General features: G+C 37.5%; 2 protein-coding genes across 4 annotated transcripts in view; one reads left to right on the top strand and one right to left on the bottom strand.

Moving 5' to 3' along the window:
* The window catches only part of ccdc85ca (coiled-coil domain containing 85C, a), a 229,277-nt gene extending 226,543 nt beyond the window's left edge, over positions 1-2,734 (top strand). For both annotated transcript variants that reach the window (XM_028821331.2, XM_028821332.2), the window contains one exon: positions 919-2,734. In XM_028821331.2, the coding sequence (XP_028677164.1) occupies positions 919-1,008 (90 nt within the window). In that variant the 3' untranslated portion in view covers positions 1,009-2,734. The remainder of the gene's footprint in view (positions 1-918) is intronic.
* Positions 2,735-4,202: 1,468 nt separating this feature from the next.
* The window catches only part of ccnk (cyclin K), a 33,997-nt gene continuing 10,490 nt past the window's right edge, over positions 4,203-27,709 (bottom strand). For both annotated transcript variants that reach the window (XM_028821646.2, XM_051919802.1), the window contains exons 6-11: positions 23,235-23,292; positions 20,545-20,714; positions 18,351-18,565; positions 17,759-17,801; positions 5,697-5,768; positions 4,203-5,031 (exon numbers count right to left, since the gene is read on the bottom strand). In XM_028821646.2, the coding sequence (XP_028677479.1) occupies positions 4,430-5,031; positions 5,697-5,768; positions 17,759-17,801; positions 18,351-18,565; positions 20,545-20,714; positions 23,235-23,292 (1,160 nt within the window). In that variant the 3' untranslated portion in view covers positions 4,203-4,429. The remainder of the gene's footprint in view (positions 5,032-5,696; positions 5,769-17,758; positions 17,802-18,350; positions 18,566-20,544; positions 20,715-23,234; positions 23,293-27,709) is intronic.

Below are 27,709 nucleotides of genomic sequence, written 5' to 3' on the forward strand. Positions count from 1 at the left end.
ACTGAGTTTTCATTATTATGCAATTTTTTTAACTGCCAAAGACTGGGTCTCCTAATAACTTTGCCCCCTTCAATGACATGAAAATGTAAGGTTTGGCCTCTAGCTCTACTGATTAACACTACTTTAAAAAACACCAAGTTAAGATGAACTAATAATAATCGGTAATGAAGCCCTGAAGCAGATGGTAGATTTCTTTCTATATACCACAATATAACACGGTGTCTCACAAAGAAATCCATTTATCCACTGATCTATTTTCTAACCCAGGATCACAAGTAACATTGGTCACCAGGAACTCTCACTCAAATGGAGCCAAGTTAGAGTTGTCTATCAACTTTAGCATGCCAGTCTTTTTGGACAGGTGAGGAAAATCTTTGTAAAAACTGTCAATTGCTGATACACCTCTTAACAAGCAACTGGACAGTGCTGACAGAAGAGACTGTAATCATCACACCACCACAAAACTCACTCGGTTCAATAAAAATGTGACTCAGACCAGAAAACGATTTTCCAACTATCATCATCCTTTGTAGTCTTGTCTTGATTCAGTGTTTGTATGACCTTGCACTTAATGAAAATATAAAACAGAAGGAGCTGCACACGTTATAACAGAGGTGTCATCAATATGGAAAGAATTAGATACAAGAACAGCAACTGTAAAGAACAAGACAGGAAAGAGTTCAGGGTCTTGGGTACTTCAAGGAACTGTCTTCTGTACTCTCTTCTCCTGCTTATTGACAAATCTTTCTACGTGGAGATCCATTTGTACTGCCAAACTGCCCCAAGTCCATTTTTTTTTTTTTACTACTACTCCTAGTAAATCAAGCAAGTGTACGTCTTAAACTTGTTTATTTATGAACTTCTTTGTTTTATAAACATGCCAAGTTAAATTAACAAATGACTGTTGCTTTCTTCTAGGTTGTTTGGCGCAAACTGGGCGATGCAGCTGGATCCAAACCCTCTATAAGGCAACACCTCTCCGGAAACCAATTTAAAGGACCGTTGTAGTGATGGTTTCTAAGAACTTACGGAGGTCAATGACTTAAACCTCCCATCACAAGGAATTTCTTTGTATGGACAGCATTATTATTATTATTATTTTTTAAACCAGAATTCTTCACTTTATTTGCTTGCGCATTTTGTTTGCTGCCAGAGTGAGAGAGAAGGACTGCTTTTGGACAGACATTTGAAAGTGCTAAGCACTTGTATGGGCTGAACAGCCTTCCTACAATACCATATGAAGAAAGTGTTACGTTTCAACTGAACGCCTGCATCCAACAAGCTAAGCAAACTGCAGGCTGACTAATATCACATGAGAGACTGGCAACTAGTATAACCTCTTGTCACTTCGACCCTGCCACCTAGGAGTCACTGCATTCTGCTGTAGTATATACTGCTGTGTAAAATAAGTGGCGATGTTCACAGGTTCTTTGCCAAGAATCACTGTTTTGGTAACACAGTCTGGATTGTACATGGTTTATGTGCAGTGATGCATTCATCCACATTTCATACTAGAGTTTAACTGCCCCCATTGAAGGCAACTCCTGAAAATATCTTTAGGTTGGAAGTAAAAATGTTTGAGATAAAAACTGATCGGAGGTATTTGGGATTTCTGTTATTGCAACAATCTTTTGTCACTGTCCACATGAAAGCAATAGTGTTGACATGGAAACTATTTTAAGTTTTTTGGAAATTGCTCATTTAGATGGCAGATAACTAAGTGTCTGAAAATAATGTATCTAGTGTTTCCTTCAATTAAAGCAATTCTTTTTGCTCTAAGAAAAACATTTCTGTTTATGCTTTTAAACCTTTGGGAATTCTCCCAATGCAAGGTTTAGTCAACTATGATGCATATTGTCACTTTAAGCCCAACATTCCCAAAAATGTACATGATATAATGAAATGGCTTTGACAGAATCCAGTTGTTAGATTGTACTGTGCTCAGGAATCAAGTGACTTTCCATTAAATGACGTACCATAAGAAGGTAAACATTCAAACAAAATGTCTTTAAACTTGTCTGGCTCAGTAGTTTTAGCACTACAAAATTTAAGAGTACTTACTAATACAAGTCAAAAGGGTGTATCATACTATGAAAATGCACTTGCTGCATTGTTTCTTTGCAAGCGAAGTATAAACTTTGTAACAGTTTGAATTGTTTGCAGCTTAGTAAACTGTCATTTTCCTACTTTAAAAGTATGGATGACGTGAGTGGTGGCGTAAAGTCAATTTGCCTATTGGTAGTGTGTGGAATACAAAGATAAAAAGTGTCTTTGTTTAAACAAGAAAAACAATCTGTTGGAATGGCTTATTCCCCCTGAATATAATAACCTAACTAAATTGACAGTGACATCACTGTGTTCAAATGAAATCACAAATTAGCACCACATGCTGTCCTTTTTGAACTTAAAAAAAAAAAAAATTCTGAAAAGTGACCTTTTTTGAAGTGATAAAATACTACTGACTTTTATATATAAATATATATATAATAAAAATTGAATACAAGGTGATATTAAAAATTCAATATTTTCATAATGTGACAAATTACGTGCTGCTTCTTTTTGATGAGCTTTTGATTTAAATTTGTGATTTTATTATGAAAAAAAATGTATTTTCTTGTATTTTTCTGTATATGTGATACACAAAACTGGAAATCTTATGATCTGGAAATCTTAGAATATTCATCACTATGTAAATAAGGATTATGTAGAGTAAATAGCATGCATTTGTAACCTCTATTGGAGAAAATGATTTTTTTTCTTTTTCATAATGTGTATTAAAAATATGGATACATATTTTTAGAACGTGAGAAAAAATGTGATTGCAGATAGGCCACTTTTAGCTGATTTTAAAGAAATTAAAAAAGTCTTTATAATAATGATTTGCTGGTCTCTCACTCTAACCCCCCACACTCACTAGTTGATTTGTAAAAATATTGCATTGCTTTTCAATATCCCCATCTGCGGCTAAAATGGTTAGTGCATATCTATCGGAACCTAGACTTCTGCATGAACATTCAGAAGTAAAACCATTTTTTTTTGTTTTTAAGAAAATAAAGGGGTCATTTTGCTTGGCTTTTCTCTCTTATTGGCTAACTAAAAAGATTACAATATGCAAGTTTTCGAGGCAACTCAGGCCCCTTCTTCAGGCGAGATGTAATCAGTTACATCTTGCCTGTGGAAAGGTCCTGAGTTGCCTCGAAAGCTTGCATATTGTAACCTTTTTAGTTAGCCAATAAAAGGGGTCATTTTGCTTGGCTTTTCTCTACATTCATAATGGCTAACATGGTACAACACCCTAGTACTTAAGAAAATAGAGAATTATATGAATAACAAATTATTTGCCAAAATATGTTTGGTGCTGAGCAGCACGGTGGAGATCTGGCTTCACTTCCCAGGTCCTCCCTGTATCCGCGTGGGTTTCCTCCCACAGTCCAAAGACATGCAGGTTAGGTGGATTGGCGATTCTAAATTGTACCTAGTGGGTAAGTGTGTGTGCCCTGCGTTGGGCTGGCGCCCTGCCTCGGGTTTGTTTCCTGCCTTGTGCCCTGGGATTGGCTCCTGCAGACCCCCGTGACCCCTGTACTTAGGATATAGCGGGTTGGATAATGGACGGATGGATGTTTGGTGCTTTTTTCTGTACAAGGTCTGTTCCTACATTATGTTCTACACCACCATTTATGTGATGGTCAACATTCTTCTTTAACTTACACAAACCACTTTACATTCTACAGCATTTGAACAGAAAACCAATACAATGGTCAGCTTTCAGCAACATGAATTGCTGCTGTCTTGAACTTGAAATTAGGAAACCGGTACCTTGGTGACATGAGCGGAGAGAGTATCCTTTGGGAGATTAAAATAATCTCTCTGGAGAGACAAGTAGCCACTTCAGAATCTCCATGCATGCCTTCAACTCACGTCTCCATTATATTTAGACCCAGAAGAAATCAAAGTAAACCCAGTGAGCTGCCATCATACCAATGACCACGTTCCTTGAGTATTGTGAGGCTTTGGGGAGAAATGCACACAGACACGTATCAAGCTGAACAGTAATTATCAAAACATCTATATTTGGCAATAAAAAACTTGGAGTTAAAACACCCCAAATACACACATTATGGTAGAGCAGAATAATTAACACGTATTTAGAAGAAAAAAGGAAACATTTTATAAAATGAAGAATTAGACAGTACTCTCTCCTCCATCCCATCAAAAAAGCAATCTACAGCTTTTCTAATTTAACTGCATTGCTGCTTGCAAGATCCTTTATTATTTCTATAATAATAATAATAATAAAAAAAATCACATAACTCCTAATCGTATGTTAACATTTTTGCAAGCAAATTCTAGCTGTCTTACCTACTCAAAACTTTGACAGACTAACATATTCCACTGCTGCATGTAGTCTTCTCCTTATTTTATTCCCTTTCTATCTTAGCCAACCACCTCGGTTCATAGCACCTACAGGAGGCATTCCAGGTGGAGGTAATGGGGGTGGTACTTGAGGCTGCCCCCCAGGGGGTCCAGGTGGTGGTGGGAAGGTGGCTGATGGAATTCCTAATCCTGGAGGTGGAACACCATGACCGGGTGGCATCCTTGGAGGTGGGGGGTAATTATGATTATAACCCGGAGGTGGATAGGCAGGAGTTGGAGGAGGCAGGTTTGGAGGCGGGTAATTAGCAGGAGGCGGAGGCACTGGAGGTGGTGCATTAGGTGGGTAAACATGTGGATGATATGGCATTGGCGGTCCATAGGCAGGAGGCATTGTCCCATAGGAAGGACCTTCTGTCTTCATCATTGACTGTAGATTCTGAAAACCTTCCCCAGACATATACGAACTTGAAGTGGACATTCCCAGAATGTAGCTGGAAGGAGGGGGTGGTGGCCGATGAGGTATTGGAGGTGGCTGGTGTACTGGAGCTTGGTGAGGCGGAGGAGGAGCTGGACCTTTAGGTATTTCAATAGTATCACCAGTTGCTGCCATTTCTGTTTCCACTACAGGTGGTGCCACCACAGAAGGAGGTTTGCGTTCTAAAATTTAACGAGACATTGTTTAGTGATTACCATAAACGGTATTCAGAGGAGTTAAATGGTCATTACATACAATCAGTCTTGCTCAAGTGTCCTGAACCAATATAACCACAATTTTTTAAAAAAGATAAATCTCATTTCATACAGGGTATACTGTACCTTAAAAGGAAATGCTTAATGTCACCTCACATTTGCAATACGTTTTTCTTTCAATGAGTAATTAATGAGTAGTGTGAAATTGCTAGCCAATTGTCTTGTTAACCAGCAAGTTCCTTTCTGGAACAAGCAAACATTCACTATTCTCAAGCATATTTACTCTTTGGATAAGCTTAATCGCAATGTTCAATACAAAGTGTATCCCAGACTTTGAGGATTTCCTACATCCTTTTTCCTGCTTCATATCAAGAAGTCAAGCAAAATTAGTTACTGGCTAACTAAAAAGATTACAATATGTAAGCTTTCGAGGCAACTCAGGCCCCTTCTTCAGGCACCCTACCTGCTTCATATCAAAACACAGAGTTAAATAGAAGTGTTTAGAAGTGCTCCCCTTTTCTGAGCTACTTCGAAGAGGTTTCTTATTATAAATAGTTTTAGACAATTCCTATAATGATCACACAAAATGGAGTATTTTTTGCTTTTTAAAAGTTTTTAGTCTCATCACTTACCTGGGGGAGGTTGCACATTTGGTAATGGAGGAAGAGGAGTTTCCAGTCTGGGAATTTTAGAAGGGACTGGTTCTAAAGAGAAGAGATGAAGGAAAAAAAACGGCTTTAAAAATGGGGTAAAATGTCATAAAAAATACAAAACAAAATACAGAGGTTTGTGTGTAAGAATATTCCTCTATAAAGGTCTAAATTCCTAACTGGGTAGAAAGAAGCTTCACATGAAGACATCTCTTTTGGTGTTACATGCTAGCAGGTGTACTGTATCCACGTTTTAATTACTCCTACATACAACTAACTGAGTTAAGCAGTCTACATTATGTTATAGTAAATTTAATAAAACATTGCTGAACAAAACTACTGCTGAATCTAGTAATTCATTAAAATTCTTTCATATTATTGAGCAACTACTGAATAAATAGATGATCTCCATTCTGTATACAAAGCATCTCCTGATAATTAATCCTACAAGAAACCAAAATATTACAAAATGAAAATGTAAATTCCAGTGCTGTTTTACTAGGTTACAAAAAAAGCAAAAAAGAACGATAGACACTTGGAATAAGCTACCAAGTAGTGTGGTAGACAGTAAGATGTTGGGAACTTTCAAAACTCGACTTTATGTTTTTTTGGAAGAAATAAGTGGATGGGACTGGCGAGCTGTGTTGGGCTGAATGGCCTGTTCTTGTCTAGAGTGTTCTAACAAAAATGGTCCTGCCTAGGGAGCAAGTCTTTCTTGTGGCTTCTTGATCAGTTTCCCTTTGATACTACTGAATAGCTTTTGTCTCCAGTTTAAGTGTTGCAAGTGGAATCTAGCATGCTGATTTTCATTTCACAAGACAGTCCTAATATACAGTATCAAAAACCAGGTAAGTACTGTGGAAAATATATGCTCAATTTGCATGTGTCTATTCAGGGTTTGTATTCTGCTCTGTGAACTTTATATATGTTGTTGTTTAACAGTAAGTAGTGAACTGGGTTTAATGCATGTTAAATAGTTTCATACTACAGTACTTTTCTTTAAGTTGTAACCAAATCTGAATCTTTACATGACGTTACTATGTATATAATTCCTATAAAATATTTCCACAGGCGTTCATTACAGGTATGTGAAGGTAATTATGTTCTGTTTTGTTAAAGGAGTATTTCACAGTTTCAAGGACAGGCAGATAAGACAATTAATGATCTCTGTAAGCAGTAAACTTGAACGTTTGCTAACTAAGGATCACCAGACATGACATCACACTTGTTGGTATGAACTAAGCAGTGTAAGATTTATGGCCAGAGAGGTTGGGACATTCTTTAAGCTATAAAGACTGGAGACTGCTTTATCAAGATTATTTGGGACTTTAAATTAAATACTGTGGCTTATTATCTTCCACAGTATTTTAACTGGGTAAATGTTTATTTAAATTGTCTCTTCAACTGTTATGTGGTGAATCATATTTTAAGAAGAGGGAGGAACATAGTGTGACGTACAAGAGTGGAGGAAGTTGCACACAGAAGAGTCAATCTGAAGGAGATTGAAGACTGCTAAGTAGTGGCAGGGGAAACTATAGTAGGATGGTGGTCTGTAGGATGACGTTGGAGATCAAGAAGAGGAAGAGAGTGAGGGCAGAGCCCAGGATCAAATGGTGGAAGTTGAAAAAGGAAGATTGCAAGTTTGAGTTTAGGGAGGACGTGAGACAGGCACTGGGTGGCAGTGAAGAGTTACCAGGCAGTTGGGAAACTACAGCAGATGAAGTAAGGGTGACAGCAAGAAGTGTGCTTGGCGTGACATCTGGACAGAGGAAGGAGGAAAAGGAAACCTGGTGGTGGAATGGGGAAGTACAGGAGAGTATACAGAGGAAGAGGATGGCAAAAAAGAAGTGGGATAGTCGGAGAGATGCAGAAAGTAGACAAGAGTACAAGGAGATAAGGCGCAAGGTGAAGAGAGAGGTGGCAAAGGCTAAAGAAAAGGCGTATGATGAGTTGTATGAGAGGTTGGACACTAAGGAGGGAGAAAAGGACCTGTACATACTGGCTACACAGAGGGACTTAGCTGGGAAAGATGTGCAGCAGGTTAGGGTAATAAAGGATAAAGATGGAAACGTACTCACAAGCAAGGAGAGTGTGTTGAGCAGATGGAAAGAGTACTTTGAGAGGCTGATGAATGAAGAGAACGAGAGAGAGAAGAGGTTGGATGATGTTGAGATAGTGAATCGGTAAGTGCAACGGATTAGCAAGGAGGAAGAAAGGACAGCTATGAAGAGGATGAAGAATGGAAAAGCCGTTGGTCCAGATGACATACATGTGGAAGCATGGAGGTGATTAGGAGAGATGGCAGTGGAGTTTTTAACCAGATTGTTTAATGGAATCTTGGAAAGTGAGAGGAGGCCTGAGGAGTGGAGAAGAAGTGTACTGGTGGGCCGATATTTAAGAATAAGGGGGATGTGCAGGACTGTAGTAACTACAGGGGGATAAAATTGATGAGCCACAGCATGAAGTTATGGAAAAGAGTAGTGGAAACTAGGCTGAGAAGTGAGGTGATGATCAGTGAGCAGCAGTACGGTTTCATGCCAAGAAAGAGCACCACAGATGAAATGTTTGCTCTGAGGGTGTTGATGGAGAAGTATAGAGAAGGCCAGAAGGAGTTGCATTGCATCTTTGTGGACCTGGAGAAAGCATATGACAGGGTGACTGAGAGGAGTTGTGTTATTGTATGAGGAAGTCTGGAGTGGCAGAGAAGTATGTAAGAGTTGTACAGGATATGTACGAGGGAAGTGTGACTGTGGTGAGGTCTGTGGTAGGAGTGACTGATGTATTCAAGGTGGAGGTGGGATTACATCAGGGATCGGCTCCGAGCTCTCTCTTATTTGCAATGGTGATGGACAAGTTAACAGACGAGATTAGACAGGAGTCCCCGTGGACTATGATGTTTGCTGATGACACTGTGATCTGCAGCGAGAGAAGGGAACAGGTTGATGAGACCCTGGAGAGGTGGAGATATGCTCTAGAGAGGAGAGGAATGAAGGTCAGTAGGAACAAGACAGAATACATGTGTGTGAATGAGAGGGAGGTCAGTGGAATGGTGAGGATACAGGGAGTAGAGTTGGCGAAGGTGGATGAGGTTAAATACTGGGAATCAACAGTACAGAGTAAAGGGGATTGTGGAAGAGAAGTGAAAAAGAGAGTGCAGGCAGGGTGGAATGGGTGGAGAAGAGTGTCAGGAGTGATTTGTGACAGACGGGTATCAGCAAGAGTGAAAGGGAAGGTCTACAGGACGGTAGTGAGACCAGCTATGTTATATGGGTTGGAGACGGTGGCACTGACCAGAAAGCAAGAGACAGAGCTGGAGGTGGCAGAGTTAAAGATGCTAAGATTTGCATTGGGTGTGACAAGGATTGACAGGATCAGAAATGAGGACATTAGAGGGTCAGCTCAAGTTGGAAGGTTGGGAGACAAAGTCAGAGAGGTGAGGTAGCGTTGCTTTGGACATGTGCAGAGGAGAGATGCCAAGTATATTAGGAGAAGGATGCTAAGGATAGAGCTACCAGGGAAGAGAAAAAGAGGAAGGCCTAAGAGGAGATTTATGGATGTGGTGAGAGAGGATATGCAGGTGATGGGTGTAACAGAACAAGATGCAGAGAACAGAAAGATATGGAAGAAGATGATCCGCTGTGGCAACGCCTAATGGGAGCAGCCGAAAGAAGAAGAACTGTTATGCAAATGTAGTTTCTCTCAAATAGTTTTAATGTCCACATATTTCTGTCATTACGCCCATCTATCCATCCATCTCCTAAACACAATTTTCCAGAGTAGGGTTTGGAGCCTATCCATTATTTCTGCTGTTTCTTTCAAAGATGACATCCAAAAATGTTTTTTCTAAAGCATAAATAATGGTATGGATTTCATCATATGTAATAACTGAATTAGACAGTAGTGGTACTGTCACATGTGCATAGTACAATGAAATTCTTACTTGCATGTCCAACTAACATGAAACATACTATGCTTTCCTTTATTTCCAACAGTGTCCTTGACTATGTGACTCACTATTTAATCTAAATAATTCTGCCTGAGGCTCAGTTCCCTGAGCCCGTCTGAGTAAGACATGGCCTTTAGACCGTAGATGCATTTGTTTGCTCTTCTACACAGCTTCAAGAGCAGGTCTTTTTGTAGCATGGTATCCAGAACTGCACACATTACTCAAGAGCAGTGTAAGCACAAGATGCCCCCATTTATATTCATCAGTTTTTATAACATAACATTTTATTTGCCTTTCTATTTTCTCCTCCACATTATCTAAACGACAAGAATGTTGTGTCAGTGCAAATCTATAAATCCTTTTCACAAGTTGCTTCCTGCAAGACAGGGTCTTCCATCTTGTGTTTATAATGAAGTTCTTTTCAACTACATGTAACACTTTGCACTTAATTATTCAGAGTTTTGAACACTGTCCATACGTTTTTAATTACTATATTCTATCTTTCTAATGATCTGTGAATGTCACAAGTTTACTAACCACAATGTAATTTATGTACAGTATATTATAAAAGGTAAGAGTCCAAGGATAGGTCCCCGAGGGACTTCACCAATTAACTCACCCCACAGATTATTGCTTTCTGTACTGTTGATCTCCTGCAGATTAATTAATTTGAAATTAGGGTTAATTTTGTAAGTTTGTAAATTGCCACCAATACCAATAATTTCTAGTTTCAAAATTAATCTTCACTATGTCAAAAAAAAACTAGTTTACATAATTTTGTACAGCAACTTATTGGTCCACAATTACTAGGGCACTTTTTTCCTCCCATCTTGTGGGCTAGAGTCGCATTTATAACTTTCCAGTTCCCAGGTACTTCTCCCATCTTACATGGCTGATGGAATATGCTAAATAAATGTATATAACAGCTTTAAATTTCTTTCAGCACAGAATCCCATCAGGGTGAAGGCCTTTATTTGTCTTCAAAGTGTTAAGGGTCTGTAGCCAATGATTCCCCTATTCTGAAACGTGTAAACTCTGAGCTTGTTTTTACTAAGTGGTTTCTTGATTTACAAATACTTCGGTAAAATAATTATTCAGTATTTGTTACCCTTTTTCAATGATTTCTCCTTATGTATCTGACATTTCTTAAATTCCCTTAGTAAAAAAAAAAAAAAGTAGTAGAAATTGTTTACTGTTTATTTTTAATGGCAAATTCTCTTTTATATATGCTATAGTTTTCGATATTGCCATATATAGTATTCGATATTATTCAGACTATACAGGTAAGTCTGAATTATTTGGGGTTTTTTTTTTTTTTGGCTTAATGTACGTCTTCATTGCAAATTTTAACTATGGCGCAGATTATTAAGAGAATGTATCTTCTACGAAACTGGACAACTCATCGTTTCTCTTGCAAGCAGCCCAGAGTACTGGGCTACTTCATTACTGTCATCGATTAACTTTACATTTACACTTTTAAGATCACTCTGGGATTCACCATAATCAACCATGTAGGAGATGGATATATGCACCTTATCATGGGAAAGCTAAAAATATCTTCAAGGAGATGACAATATATTTAAGGAAAAACTGTCATTTTTATACAGCATCATCATATCTGTGACACTACACCCACCATCACCACTGTCACATCTTGAAGATGTTCAAAGGCTAAACGTGAGAGTTGAACTTTTAATTTATTTATTTATTTTTAAATTATGCCAAGGGGTGAGACAAATGTTAGAGATGAAAACGGCAAGTGTGTTACTTTTATTTATGAAACTGGTTTTGATGCGTGTTAAAATGAGTACATTTATGTGTGTCTATCAGCTACCATAAATCAGTTACATATGATTTAGGGCTGGGCGTTTAATCGAAAAGTAATCGAAATCGACATTCAGAACCTATAATCGATCAAATTTTTCCAGGTCGATTACTTCGATTACTTTCCCTTTAAAAACACTACCGTGTGTGGAGTCACGTGACCCCGCTCTGTTACGTTATTCCGCCAACATGTCGAGCATGAAGCACTGACACAACTGAGCAACAAGAGCAGCTTGTACCAAAGAAAAACGCCGTCTCCGTCATTTGGACACGTTTTGGCTTTAGTAAGGATGACATCGAACAAAATGAAGTCAGATGTAGACACTGTAGAAAAACAGTTTCGATGCCCAAAGGTAACACCACCAATTTGTTTCAACACTTGAAGCACAATCACGTTACTGAATATGAACAGTGCATGGCTCAAAAAAACCAAAAAGAGACTGACAAGCGCCCAGCAACAAGTGCCTCCGCAAAGCAGATGTCGATAACACAAGCGTTCACAAATGCCACACAGTATGAGAAGAGTTCAAGAAGATGGAAAGAAATAACTGACGCTATTTGTTATTACATCGCAAAGGATATGACTCCCTTGGCTACAGTGGAGCGAAGCGGGTTTAAACACCTCGTTAAAACTCTCGACAGAAGATACACTGTGCCATCGCGATCACATTTTTCTAAAACTGCGCTGCCAGACATGTACAAGACATGTTGTAAAAATGTAGCTGCTGAACTGAAAAATGTTCAACACTTTGCAGCCACATCTGATCTCTGGTCAAGTAGGACGATGGACCCATTCTTGAGCCTTACTTTGCACTACATTGACGACGATTGGAAGCTGCGCCAGAGATGCCTTGAGACGGCATATTTTCCAGCCGATCACACGGCAGATATGATTGCGCAAGGTCTGAAAGATATGCTTTCTGAATGGGACCTCGCGGAAGAAAAACTTTCAGCCATTACGACAGACAACGGTGCTAATGTTGTCAAAGCTGCTGCGCTTAATGGATGGTTACGGCACCAGTGTTTTGGACACCGCCTACACCTTGCAATTGGTAAGTACACGTCAGCTTAATTAAATATAATAGCATAAAAGCAAAAGAGGTCATTAGGAAGCTTTTTTAAAGGGAGTGAGGCAACACCTTCAGCAAGTTCAGCTACACCCACTCTGTCACTTCAGCAATCGCTAGAAGCAGAGATGAGCAGCTATTTGGTGTCCCCCATGCTGGATAGTGAGGCAAATCCACTGGACTGGTGGAGGAAGCATCATGTACACTTTCCCACTCTAAGTAAGGTGGCAAAAAAGTATTTCTGCATACCAGCTACAAGCTCCCCATCAGAGCGGGTTTTCAGTTCGGGCGGAAACATTGTTACATGCCTCAGGTCCTGCCTGAAACCTGAAAAGGTTAACATGCTCATGTTTCTTAGTAAGAACTTAGAGTAAATTCATGTTCATATAGTGACATGACAAGATCGCTAAGATCACCTCATTCAACAGTGTTTAGAGAGTTCTATTTTCATTACAACAATCTGTTGTTTACATTGATACATTGCACATTAAAATATTTGTTTACAGAAGATGATGCAAGAAATGCACTGTTTAAAATATTATTTACAGGATATATAAGAGTTATTTTATTTAGAAGAGATACTGCTTATTTTCTACTTTTAATAAGAAAAACATTGAAAATAATTTATTTTGTTTCTAAAAGTGCAAGTTATTTATTTTTACTTTTTTTATAAGAACAAAGTGACTGTTCGTTTTAGGCAATGTGTGCTTTAATTTCAGTTGTTCAACATTGATGTTCAATAAATAATCACAGATAGTAGATAGTGTGTTTCCTTCAATTATTTTAAAATCAAATAATGCACCCTTCATTCAAAAATCTCTCACTTGTAATATGTGACCATATTTACTGTACAAAACTTGTCAGTGAACTATGAGGGCAAAAAATAAATAAATAAAATAATCGTTCATTAATCGTAATCGAGTTAAAATGTTCAATTAATCGAGATTTTGATTTTAGGCCAAATCGCCCAGCCCTAATATGATTTGTTGATTCATGCATTATGTCACTCACCCAGTGGTACTCAACCCATGTATGTAGTCAGTACTTAAACATTATTCTTAGCGACATCTAAGAAGCAAAGTGTTAAATCTAGTAAGTATTAAACAAACACCTGGATACCCCAGAACACTGCTTTTAGGCAAGTGGGGAAAATAACTGCACTGAAGTACAGTTACGTCCATAAATATTTGGACAGAGACAACTTTTTTCTAATTTTGGTTCTGTACATTACCACAATGAATTTTAAATGAAACAACTCAGATGCAGTTGAAGTGCAGACTTTCAGCTTTAATTCAGTGGGGTGAACAAAACGATTGCATAAAAATATGAGGCAACTAAACCATTTTTTTTAACACAATGCCCCTTTTCATTTCAGGGGTTCAAAAGTAATTGGACAATTGACTCAAAGGCTATTTCTTGGGCAGGTGTGGGCAAGTCCGTCGTTATCAATTAAGCAGATAAAAGGCCTGAAGTTGATTTGAGGTATGGTGCTTGCATGTGGAAGATTTTGCTGTGAACAGACAACATGCGGTCAAAGGAGCTCTCCATGCAGGTGAAAGAAGCCATCCTTAAGCTGCGAAAACAGAAAAACCCCATCCAAGAAATTGATACAATATTATGAGTGGCAAAATCTACAGTTTGGTCCATCCTGAGAAAGAAAGCAAGCACTGGTGAACTCAGCAACGCAAAAAGACCTGGACGTCCACGGAAGACAACAGTGGTGGATGATCGCAGAATCATTTCCATGGTGAAGAGAAACCTTTTCACAACAGCCAACCAAGTGAACAACACTCTCCAGGGGGTAGGCGTATCGATATCCATGTCTACCATAAAGAGAAGACTGCATGAAAGTAAATACAGAGGGTGCACTGCAAGGTGCAAGCCAATCATAAGCCTCAAGAACAGAAAGGCTAGATTTGACTTTGCTAAAGAACATCTAAAAAAGCCAGCACAGTTCTGGAAAAACATTCTTTGGACAGATGAAACCAAGATCAACCTCTACCAGAATGATGGCAAGAAAAAAGTATGGAGAAGGCGTGGAACAGCTCATTATCCAAAGCATAGCACATCATCTATAAAACACGGTGGAGGCAGTGTGATGGCTTGGGCGTGCATGGCTGCCAGTGGCACTGGGACACTAGTGTTTATTGATGATGTGACACAGGACAGAAGCAGCCGAATTAATTCTGAGGTGTTCAGAGACATACTGTCTGCTCAAATCCAATTAAATGCAGTCAAATTGTTTGGGCAGCGTTTCATTATACAGATGGACAATGACCCAAAACATACAGCCAAAGCAACCCAGTAGTTTATTAAAGCAAAGAAGTGGAAATTCTTGAATGGCCAAGTCAGTCACCTGATCTTAACCCAACTGAGCAGGCATTTCACTTGTTAAAGACTAAACTTCAGACAGAAAGGCCCACAAACAGCAGCTGAAAGCCGCTGCAGTAAAGGCCTGGCAGAGCATTAAAAAGGAGGAAACCCAGCATCTGGTGATGTCCATGAGTTCAAGACTTCAGGCTGTCATTGCCAGCAAAGGGTTTTCAACCAAGTATTAGAAATGAACATTTGATTTCCAGTTATTTCATTACTCCAATTAATTTTGAGCCCCTGAAATGAAGAGATTGTGTTCAAAAAATGCTTTAGTTGCCTCACATTTTTATGCAATTGTTTTGTTCACCCCACTGAATTAAAGCTGAATGTCTGCGCTTCAACTGCATCTGAGTTGTTTCATTTAAAATTCATTGTGGTAATGTACAGAACCAAAATTAGAAAAAAGTTGCCTCTGTCCAAATATTTATGGACATAACTGTAAATATAGTATTTCTGCTTAAAACCAAGCACTTTAAATATTCGATTTTTTATAGTTTTTCTAGATGTTATTTTAAGCAGTGCATCATATAATTCATGGCCCTTAGTTTTCTTTATTGTTGCAGACTTGCCCCAACACCTATTTACCTCAAGTATAGCTCTAAGTCATGTTTTTAATACAGTCTTTAAGGCCTAAATCTTTTGTACAATACATATACATATGTATACCAGGCATAGTGTACACAGCGTTTGAAACTTTATTTTACATTTATAACATGAAAATGAATTCCTTTTCATACTTAGTACCTGATATCAAATGATGAAAGTTTCATTTTGTGATCTTATTTCAGAGCACACAATTGGGTTTGCCTTTTATAACTAATATTTTAACACTCTGAGTGAGGTACAAATTGCATTGCATCTCATTGAGCTTATCCAGGATAGCACCTCGGGATACTGCCTCTATAGATTTTGGTGAGTGTTGCCGCATCTCAGTTACTTGGTATAGTGCTGCCATCTAATGGATGGCCTCAGCATTTTTTTTTTTTTTTGGGAGGCAACATCTTGCCGGAAATACAACAGTGGTATACATAGACAGTCCGTAATTATGTCCTTGCAAAAAAAGGTATAAAGCTGCTGATGTTTTGAAACAAGTAGATTTGTTGCAAAATGAATATTTTGATGATAGTGACAGTGATCGAGATAGTGACAATCAATTGGATGATGGGGAAACTTTAGCCCCTGGCACTGATGTGGACAGTTGCCCCAAAAGCATTTCGTTGATCATGTTTCTGGTGAAAATTAAGTAACAGTTTCTTTATATTTTTTATTGGTGTTATTTACATTTTCAGAGTATCAGGCAATACATGGCCACTAGACCATATAGGCAAGACCATTACTATAAACATACATAAAAAATAATAATCAAATATATAAAGCTCAATGTGTGTGTATTTCGTCTTTATACAGGGTGAGCCAAAATGAAGTACCGCATTTCTCAAGGTCATTGTGCGAGGTAGAGGCAGCTGAGTGGGTTGGTGTGGTGGTCCTTTGATAGGCAATCTCTTGTAGCTTTCCCTCGGCAACATGCCTTGGTCCGGTGCGCACCATGCTTTTGCTGTCAAAGTGTTCTTCAAAAACAACGAATCCATCATCACTATGCAACCTGCCTTCCAAACGCACTTCAGCATTTCTCCTAACGGTGACGTCCCAAATTGGAAAACAATTACTTATTGGGTGGCTAAATTTAGACAGACGGGTACTACATTGAACAGAAAATCTCCAGGCCGTCCTCGGACTGGACGAACTCCTGAAAACATCCAAGCTGTAAGGGCATCAGTTTTGCAGTCTCCTAGACATTCAGCACGCAAACATGTCTTTGAGGAGGATTTTACATGAGGACCTTAATTTCCATCCATACAAAATGATGCGAGGCGTCATGTGCAGAGACAAGGCACATTTCCATTTGAATGGTTGTGTAAATAAGCCAAACTTTTCCCCTGCAGCGTGCGTGATATTTGGTAATTGTGGCAATTATGGCAATTTGGTGTGCCGTTGAAGAATTTGGCATTGTAGGCCCTTACTTTTTTGAGGAGGGGGGAGCAACGGTCATCGTCACTTTAGAACGTTACATTGAAATGCTAGAGAACTTTTTGTGGCCCCAACTGGAAAAAATGGATGTGGTGGATGCTTGGTTTCAACAGGATGCAAGTTTTGTGGGAGAAACTGGGGGAAACTGATCTCCCTGCGCGGCAATGTCAAGTGGCCTTCACATTCGCCTGATCTCGTTCTGTGCGATTTCTTCTTGTGGGGCTATCTAAAGTCGAAGGTATACACACACTGACCTCAAAACCTTGAAGCCTTCAAGGATGCTATTCGCCACAAAATCGATGCTATTCCCCTTGAAATGGTCCAATGAGTCATGCAAGCGTTCAGAAATCGTGTTGAAGAGTGTATCGCTAATGATGGCCACTGCCTTGAAGATATTTTTAAAACACAGTGGAAAAAAATCTATTTTGTATTCCCTTTCTTATGCTGTAATGAAATTTATTTTATCTTGTAACGTTTTTGTAGAATAAACGTTTCAAATGTGGTACTTCTTTTTGGCTCATCCTGTACAATTCCACACCTTTGGTCCAATCTCAACAAAGTTTTGCACATATACTCCACTTTGTGAGGAAGAGACGACAGACTACTTTGGATCCAAAATGTTGAACCTTTTTAATACCTTTGTGTTTTTTTTTTTTTTTTTAAACATTTATACTACAATGAGTTAAGGACGGTGCCATATGGTGCCTCAAAGCAAAAGACTGAAAAGGACAAGAGCTTAAAATTATTTATCTGGGCAACAGGCGTTGCTGCTGCTAATAATAATAATAATTGGCACTCATGCTCACCTTGTATACCTGCTGCTTTATTTTCCTCCTTTGGTGAAACCACCTGTAAAATCACAAACAAAAAAATAATGTCAATGAATTGTGGACCAGAACCAAATGTTGGTGCCACAAATATAAAAGACCTTACCCCATCTCTTCCCTCACCAATAACTAACATTACAAAAGGAATAAGTGCACATAACTTTTGACATGACATGTAGGAGCAGAGCAGCCAAAAAAAAAAAAAAAGTGCATCAGTAATATAGCGTCTTATGTTATACCTGGAAACAATATCCAGTTTCCCAGAATTCCATAAATGTAGCCCGGCTCAATTTCCGAGTTTTACATTACCCAGTTTTAACAGACTAACAACAACTATTTATTTGGAAATTCACACAGATGAATAGTACAGTGTTACATATAAATTAATGAAAACATAAAATACAAATCATGAAATTCAGAACTCATACAGATTCAACACTGGTGTGTACGTAAGATTAGGTTAAAAAAAAAAAATATATATATATATATATATATATAACATAACATGGTTGTCAACAAGGTTCATTTTATTATATAAAACCTTACTATGAAATAAACAAAAGCAACTTACAAGAGGTCTCTTGATTTGCTTTGGTGGACTGGCCTGTGGTGAGGTTTTCTTAGTTGGGCCTGTCTGAATCTGGGTCGTAGTCTGAATCGGCTGTGGTGGAGGAGGCTGAACTTGCTGTGGCGATGGCTGAGGTTTTTCCTTCTCTTGCATTGGAGGCTGCTGTGGAATTGGCTGCTTGCCTTGAGAGTAGAGATCTAGAATCTGATGGCAGATGTCTAGGGTAGGGTGGGGAAACAAAACAAATCTTTTTGTGTTTGCTTCAAGTTTAAAAAAAAAAAAAACAATTAAAAATTCTACACATTGTATGACCTTTAAAACCAAGGATAATATGTCCTACATATCAAAACATTGCCAAAATGTTATACAGGGGTACTTTTACCTATATCATACATTGTTACTACTACTTTAGGATGAATGACTGCACTGTGGAGATTGGTAACAGACATGCTCACTACTTCTGATGCATACTTGTCTGTCGACCACTCAAAACTCTACACAGCACAAAACATCTTACCAAGGTGTTTGGATTTAAAGGAAAAAAAGCCTTGTACTTCTGGACAATTTTTTCCTAAGAAATTTCAAGGGATGAGCACTATTGCCAAAGTAATTGAATACTCATTTCCAAAAATGTACTGTAGTCAAAAGCAGCATTCAAATACCTGAAATAATATTCCATAGTCAACTGTGCACAGTAAAGAGAGAATCGTCTCCAAAAGACTGCCAACAGTAGTGTAACAGAAACAACACAAAATTAACACAATATTATGTTTTGAAACAAAAACAGCAGATATTAAGAAACATCACATATTCTCAGTGCAGCTGTCAGTATGCATGCCTGTGAAAAACCCTTTTGATCCAAGAATGAAAACTAACCATGGATCTAGTGGATTCAGTAGCAACAGTCATGTACCATCATGATCCCTCCTTACTGAATGAGGTGGGGACAAATGTAACTACACAGCATGGGCAACAGAAAGGTGTAACCACGAATGTCAAAATGAATCCACACTTGCTTTCTTCTGAGGGAGAGTATATTTTAAAAAGCAACTAGCAAACTTCACAACCACATCTATTTTTGTTTTGAAAAGCCCAAAGGCATCCATTCAAACTAAGTAGTGAAGTGGCAGCTTGAGCTTATCTGTCTGTAGCTGTCTTTGAGTCTGACCGGCTTTAAGAATGTCACTGTTGTAAGTAGGCAGATATTAAACTTTACTGTACACAAACATTAATCCAATTCAGAATTAAGTCCTGGCAAAAGGTAGGTATTTGCCTTGGAGAGGCCACTACTCCAACGCAAGACCATATATAGCTGCATCATAGTTAAAAAATACAATACAGTAGAACTGGTGCAACATGAAATATTTCCTTTAGAGTTCATCAGAAACAGGACATTAGCCTTCAGTCTCCAGCCAGCAAAATTACAATCTGCAAAATTTTCAGCACAAGATTTTGTTGAACTTTTTTATCTTCAAATACTGTATATATTTGCAGGCAAGTTCTTCCGCGGAGAAGTCGGGGCTTGATTTTGCTATATAATTTCTAGTATTTTATAATGTCTGTCGTATAAGTTGAATGTAGAAAACTCATGCTATTGGTCCATGAGATTACGATATGCTAACACCCACCTGCGAGAGTAACCACAGAGCACACTGCCTTTTTTTCCCCTATGTGGGTACGGCAATGCGCTGTATCAGCGCGTACTCCTAACCTCTCTCTCTCTCTATTGACCACACGGTAATACCCGAACTATTCCGAAGCGACGTTTGCACGGATTTGTGTTTTTTGTATCTCACACCTTCATACACCTTTATCGTAAGAGCATCCCTTACCTACGATGGAGCGTTCGATTAGAAGAAAATATGAAGCTGGTTTTAAATGAAAAGAAGATGTAAATAATAATAATAATAATTTAATTGTCGCATTTTTGAACGGGCACACAAGTCAGGGTCTGATTTTATGATCGATTTTTCCCCGACTTTTATGTGAGAATATACGGTATGCTGGGTCAACTAAATACAAAATTAATTCTCCAGCCAAGAGTGCATTAAACTTCTCTATATTTTAAGTAATATTTCTTAGATTTTACTTATCCATTCATTACACTGAGATATATTTACACAATTCTAAAAAATACTTCCAAAATTGGCATACATAAAAAGTGTAAAAGCTTGGGAAATATTATTGTTCCATTTACCTTCAAGTAACTCCACTGGAACATCTTGCACAAATTGTTCCCACCATCTGCGATACATCTGCTTAGATGTCCATTCCTGCATTTCAAACTTGCACAAACGACCAGCAAGATACATAACGGCAACTGCAATTATTTCTGGCTCCCATTGTAATGAAAGCATAGTGCATAAACTGAAAGGAAACAGAATTACAAAAATCACAATGAAATAACTCCGTGTAATAAGTATACTCTTAGAATTATAAACTTACTAAGTATAGTCTCAGTAGAATACAACATCAAATTAATATATTTGGTTAACATCTTTACCCAAGTCAAACTACAAGTTCTTTTTTAATAAACTGGAACATAGGCAGGTTAAGTGATTTGTTCTAGGTCACATTATGGGGAAGTGGCAAAAATTCTACTTGTAACCTTGTGATTTAAATTCCAATGCCTTTGCCACTACACAACACTGCATGTCTAGCATTTCCACCACAGGCAATGCCAAATGTTTTAAGTCATCAGGCAGACACTACTTAAGTAATCAAAGAACACCAAAAGTACTAAAATATAGCATACTGCATGCGGGGGTGAAATAGAGAAAACGTTTAATGATTAGATCGGGCCATGTACTAATAAATATACTATAAAGTAAAACAAGATTTTAGGATTAGTCTTCTTCAGCATCATAGTTACACACATACACCTAGCATATAGATTATATACACTCACACATAAGCATACAGTATGCGGCATATATTTTTCTAACAGGGATTGTCTTTCTGTGGTTATGACACTCTGATGTCAAAGGATTGTTACTATGAAAAATATAACTATGAGATGATTATAGCAAGCAAAAAAATCCAAATTAGATGGAAATCCAGGCAAGAAGACAAACTAGAGGGCAAAAGAATCATCAGAAGTTGTAGTCAAAAAGGAGATCAAAAACCATGAAACAAATCTTGATGCTATGGTCTAGTTGGAACTGAAAACTAACTATGCTAGACTTCAGTTTCAAGGAGTGTTACCCACCATGGATAACGTGCAATGTGATTGTCTCCATTTTTATACTGTCACAACCGGTAATTTAATTGATGCGATGATGACAGTCACGTGACACATCACATTAAGCAAAGAAACAGAACAGGAATAAAACTTTTTAAAAATTACATTGATAAAATTAAGTTTCCTCAAAAATAGATTCTGCATAGTAGAAGGCCATAAAATAATACAAACCACATACATATAGCATAAATTGCTGCACCTGTGGCTTAAAAGATTCAAGCCTTTTTCTGTCGTTCTGAAGTATTTGTATGACTTTCACCAGCAGATGGCATTGCTGCACCCACCACACGACAAACCAACTCAGGATCCCAGATTAGGACCCGAGTGTAGCCATGCAATGGGTGACGCCTCAGCACCACACTAGTTCAGATGGAGTGGAACCAGTGTGAGGTGGTGTTTTTGTGTTTTTTTGGTTTTTTTTTTTAATGGTGGCTGGAGTGCCAATTCTGCCAAGAACAAGTCACAAAAACAAGCACAAAGGTATAACACACACTGCAAATGTCGATTCTATACAATTGAACACAAACTGATTTAATGTACATGTTACCCAGAAGTAGCATGTAGTGCTATATGAAGACGTTTTGGTGGGCAATGGCTCAAAAAAAGTTGAAAAGGGACACCTTCCATGGCAGAGTTTATCACATTAGTGTATAACAAGTTTGTATGAATTGCCAGGACTGGCTACGTATTTTTGAAAATTTACGGGAAAGGTTTATGTTTAAAACACAATTTCACATGGCAAATGCATATATGCCACATTGTGAAAAATAATTTAAGACTTGAAGTATACTGAACTTATTCTTTAAATTTTCTTTTGTAGCTAATTGCTTTTCATTCTACATTATTTTTATTTGCTCTGCATTGTTCTTATTGGCTGAGCAAAGTAATGCAAATCAAGTTCAAAAATCCATAATTAGAAAAAAACAGTATACTTGCTTCATAGCTTATGTAAAACAACAACAGAGTACATAAATTAGAACATTAATGAAAAAAGGTAGAACAAGCATATGTTAACTGATTCTATGTTACCTAACAGTCAAAACTGAAGTTCTTCTTCGACTTTATCTTAATTTGACAACTATATCCTTACAACCTATTTGTAAATGTGTTGCACAAAGCATAAATCCAAGACAAAATGCAAGCCAAGTCAACATAAACAAAACATTCTTTTTATTTCTATAGAAAGTATAAATTCTACATACTATTATTGCTGACAAACTCATCTGCTAACACAAGTGTTGTGGCTATAGATGACATGACTAAAAGCATACACATACTTGATTTGTCTCACAAGTATCTCTACTATTGCAACACAAGATAAGAGAAGAGAATCCGCAGCTGTAGAAAATGGTCACCCTCAACCTTGGCCCAATGCTTATCAATAAGTCAGTACTGCTTTTTTATTTATACACGCAGACACACACACACACACACACACAAAAGTATACCTTTTATGGTATGAAAACTGCAAATAAAATGACAAATATGCTCTAAGAGGAGGTGCACTACTGGCAATATTCATACTTTACGATTACTAAGACAGTGAATGAAAAACGCATACAGTAAAAAATATTACTAAAAAAATAGCAAAGCACCTAATCTTTAGTATTGAACAAGTACTGTTTTGCTAGAAAACAAAATATTACCTGTCATTTACAAATGTCCAAGCCATCTGCACCAATTTCTGCAATTTATTTTTGTCACCTATTTAAAAAACAAATACAAAGAAATCACTAAAACAAATTTAATTATGAGCTTTCAAGCTAATTGTAAAGTAAAAAATAAAAAGCAGCTGGAAGTTAACAATTCTGACAGTGACCAACAGGCTAAATATCATTTACATCCTCTATTCTCTTTTAAACTGTATAAACATTTTAAATTATAGTTTTTATTTTAATTCTGAGATGTGCATTTTTTAATTTTATGTTTAAAATCAGAATGTATTTGAGAATTAATTGTCAACAGGTGGAAAAGGAAGAGGGATCATATTCAGTATGGGAGAGATTTTTATTGTACACATTTACCCCTTTGACAATTCAGTATCAGTATAAATTAGTTCAGCATGTTAAGGTTCTTAAGAACATGAACTTCTAGTTACAGTTCAAAATGACATAAAAAAATAAATTATGGTGTGTAACATTGAAAGGACAAGTTAGCCTGTATGGAACAGCACAGAAGCATTTCTACTGAAATTGACCAGATGTAATCGATTAGCTTTAATGTGATATTGAAAAATGTTTCATCTATATAATGCTGCACTCGGTAGCAAGTTAAGCTTGTTTAACTAAGAAAGTCTACTTTAAGTGTAGCACAAGCAGTCAGGCACACTCAGAAAGAATTGTTAAATTCGTTTTTTGTAAATTATAGCACAGCTGTCCAAATTAACTTTTTGTTGTAATTCTATAAGAAATGTGCTGTCTGCAGTGCACCAATATCTTGCCATGTATAACATGAATGCATATGTAGGAGCACATTTTATTCCTGATGGGTCATCTTTTGTAATAGCTGTGTTAAAGATAATGGATGTGCATTCTAATATCGTTAGTATAAACTATAGCAGAGACTAGAAAAAAGTCCCATTACATATGGTTTTCAGAGAATCTATGTGTCCCTCCAAAATAAATCAAGAAAACAAATGTTTTAATTTCTGAACCCAGATCAAGCAGCAATTGCTACTTCATGCCATACTGTGCTTATCTGCAAGGTCCAGGAAAGCAGTCAACAGACCCCTGGTACTTCAAGTACCCTGATCATTTTAAAGAATCAATTTACAGAAACTAGCCCCCTGCAATCCCAGACTAGATCAGTGGGCAAGGGGAAAAAAAAAAGTGGTGTCATTTTAAACACAAATCAGGCAGTACAGCCTCTGCTGAGCTGCTCTATATGTTCTTTTGGATGTGCACACTGTGGTGTTGGTATTTATTTTTTCTGAAGATGCACTCTCTAAATTTAAAAAGTGCTTTTGTGTATTAAAGAGTAAGTTTGGTATTTTTCAAGTCAAAGTTATTTCTTCACAATAATGGTATATATTAATTTGCCGCACGTCACTGTGTTCTAAAGTGAAGCAATTTATTAATTTAAAAAAAATATATACCTATCCTGTTCTTGTGCTCAATAATGAAAGATAAGGGCACTGGAGTTCAAAGTGAACACAAATGTTATTAAAATTTAAAGAATATATTACTTTAAATTAAATTAAAATTAAATTAGATTAAATAAAAAAATATGCACAGAGCGGCCCTAATAAAAACAACTTAATTTCTACCTCGAATACCCATAACGCACATACAATTCAGTTCTGCTCTTCCGAAACATTTAATATGGCTTTATTAAATGTTAGAGCATTAACCAACAAGGTGTTTTCCATCAACGATCTTATTAGTGATCAATCAAATAAAATCAATTTTCCTAAGTGAAACGTGGCTTAGCTCTGATGGTGTAGCTGTTTTAATTGAATCTGCGCCTCCGAATTACAGCTTTGCTCATGCAGATCACCAAGGTAAGAAAGGCGGCAGTTTAGCAAACATTTACTCGAGCCGGTTAAAGTGTAAAGATGTCGGCTTTGGCAAATTCAAGCCCTTTGAGTACCTTGCCATTGTTACTCATGAAGTCTTTCTTTTGAGTAATTACGAACTAGGACATGTTCCTAATAGTCGGTGACTTTAACTTTCATGTTGATAATCAGTGTGACCCGAAAGTAAAAGAATTCATGAACATCAGGGACTCTCTTCATTTGAGCCAGCATATTAGCCAGCCTACACACAAAGCAGGTCATATGTTAGACTTAGTATTTATTTGATCTTTGGATTTCAGGCTTCAAACATTTTATAGTTTATGCCTACATTTTGTAACATTTATTACTAAAATATGAAAAAGTTTGTTTTAACAATGTGTTTACACAGATTACTGTAGAAACGGAACACACATGAAATGCGTGTACACCAAATAACGATCTATTATTTCCACTCTAAACTCCACTTCACTCCCAGATAATCAATCAAGGCATGAGCTGGGAGAAGTTCGTGCACGTTCTAAGTCGGTGGGGGGATTAGATAGCCGGCTGCTTGCAGCTTGTGTTTATCAGCACATTTAGATGACAAAAGACGCTGGCGGAGAGGTGCGAATGGATTTAAGGTGGGCCAGATCTACGAGTTTTTTCGTAGACTCTGGTAATTCTAGTGTTAAGACTGTGATCATTAGGATTAAATGTACTAAAATCATAGAAGATATTATAGAGAAACAACTATCACCTCTTAACTCAGAAAATGGTAAAAAGAAATTATCTCAATCATAGTTTCCCTGGAAATGCTGCTTTAAAAACACTTTAGGACCAGGGGCATGGGCTCACTTCCAAGAGTCATTTCCAGGCACTGTTACTGGCATTATTGAGTGCTGTTGCCAAGATGTGAACTGCTGCCTCTTGTTATGCAGAGAACTAGTCCATCACTGAAAAAGTCACACTTACTTTAACTCACAATCCTTCACTCTATGGAATCTTATCACAGACACTCTTTTTATTGTGTTACTAGTCATTTAGCCCGTTACAATAACGGGTGCTAGAACAGTAGTGCATAAACATTAATAGGAACAGTCTATATTAAATGTGAATTTCCCATCGGGATTAATAAAGTATCTATCTATCTATCTATCTATCTATCTAAATTGCAAGGGAACTTGATCTCATTTTGTATGTTGATCGTATTTTTCTTTGTCTTTCAGCCTTTCTTTTGTTGATGTTTACTTGCTGAGCTGACCGTTCTTCGTGGGCTGCCGCCGTGTATTGTGTGTCTTTAATTTTCTGTGACAGTAATACTGTCTTGTACGTCCATAATATACCTTTAATTTTCTCTGGCGGTAATACAGGCGTGCGCGTCGGTAATATGCCTTTAATCTCCTCCGACAGTAATACTGGCTTGTATGTGGCTGTAATATGAGTCACTATATTGTGTACCTTTAATTTCCTCTCGCAGTAATACTAGTTTGTATTTCCGTAAAACGCCTATAACTGTCTCTGACAGTAATATCGCGCATCGCACCGTGCCCCGCGCATGCACACTTCACCAGAAGACACCTGGACGCACACAGGGATTTTATTAAGGAGGATTTCGCAAAAATATTGTCTATTACTTTCACTGTCGTCATTAACATGCATGCTTCAGTGATCTAACAATAGAAAGGCTGAGCAGGCGCATAGTGTGCAATCAAGTGACAAGAACCAATAAGTACACAATTTAGTTTTAATCAGGCTGAAGTTTATTTAGTTTAGTGCAAATGCTTTAGCCTAAGCAGAGTGGCAGTACACAGCTGTCATTCCTGCCTTCTCCCTGTGTGTTTAAAGTGTGATTGGTATCAGTTAGTGTCACATACTTTCCTCACTCAAAAATGGTGTCCTCAGTTTGTTACCATATCCTCAAGATGAGCAACTCAGTATGCACTATAAAATTTGACGACTGGTTTGTAGTGCATCTATCTGTTTCACTGTGGTTTAGCTCTATTGCACACTCTTGCTTTTTTAAAAAAAAAAAAAACAAAACAATGCAGTGTAAACAGCTCAGTTCAGATATATTGCTGTGTTCAAACAAACTTGACAAATGGGGGGCTGGGGCGTCAAATCCCCTCCTATGATGTCTGCTGAGAGCAGACAAGTGGGCAAAAAGTATATCCTTATCACTGGAAAACAGCACCAAGAATTTCTGATAAAATGCATTATTTCCAGCTTACTTTTGTTGTCACAAGCTTGCCTCAAACACAGAAGACGTGTTGTCTTAAATTGAAACTGTTGCTGCTTCTAAGTGGACGAATTTGGTTAAGTTTAAAGGCTATTATTTTTATGTTGGACCGAGTAGACTCTTTATAAAGCTAAAGAACAGACTAGTTTTTTGTATTGGCAAACTAATATGACTAATGTAATGTAATATATACGATGATTGTGTTTGACTTGAGAAATACTGAACGTACACTTTAATTATTTAAATTCAACAGTACTCTTATCTGATAAGGCAGAAAATCCCAAAATATTAAACAAAAGAATCAGTAGCACCAACTTTAATTTCCAATTTAAATACAAAATTTAGTGCATCCAAATTACTTTTGAGCCCCTGAAATGAAGGGATTGTGTTCA

This window comes from Erpetoichthys calabaricus, chromosome 16, assembly GCF_900747795.2.
Source record: "Erpetoichthys calabaricus chromosome 16, fErpCal1.3, whole genome shotgun sequence".
NCBI lineage: Eukaryota > Metazoa > Chordata > Cladistia > Polypteriformes > Polypteridae > Erpetoichthys > Erpetoichthys calabaricus.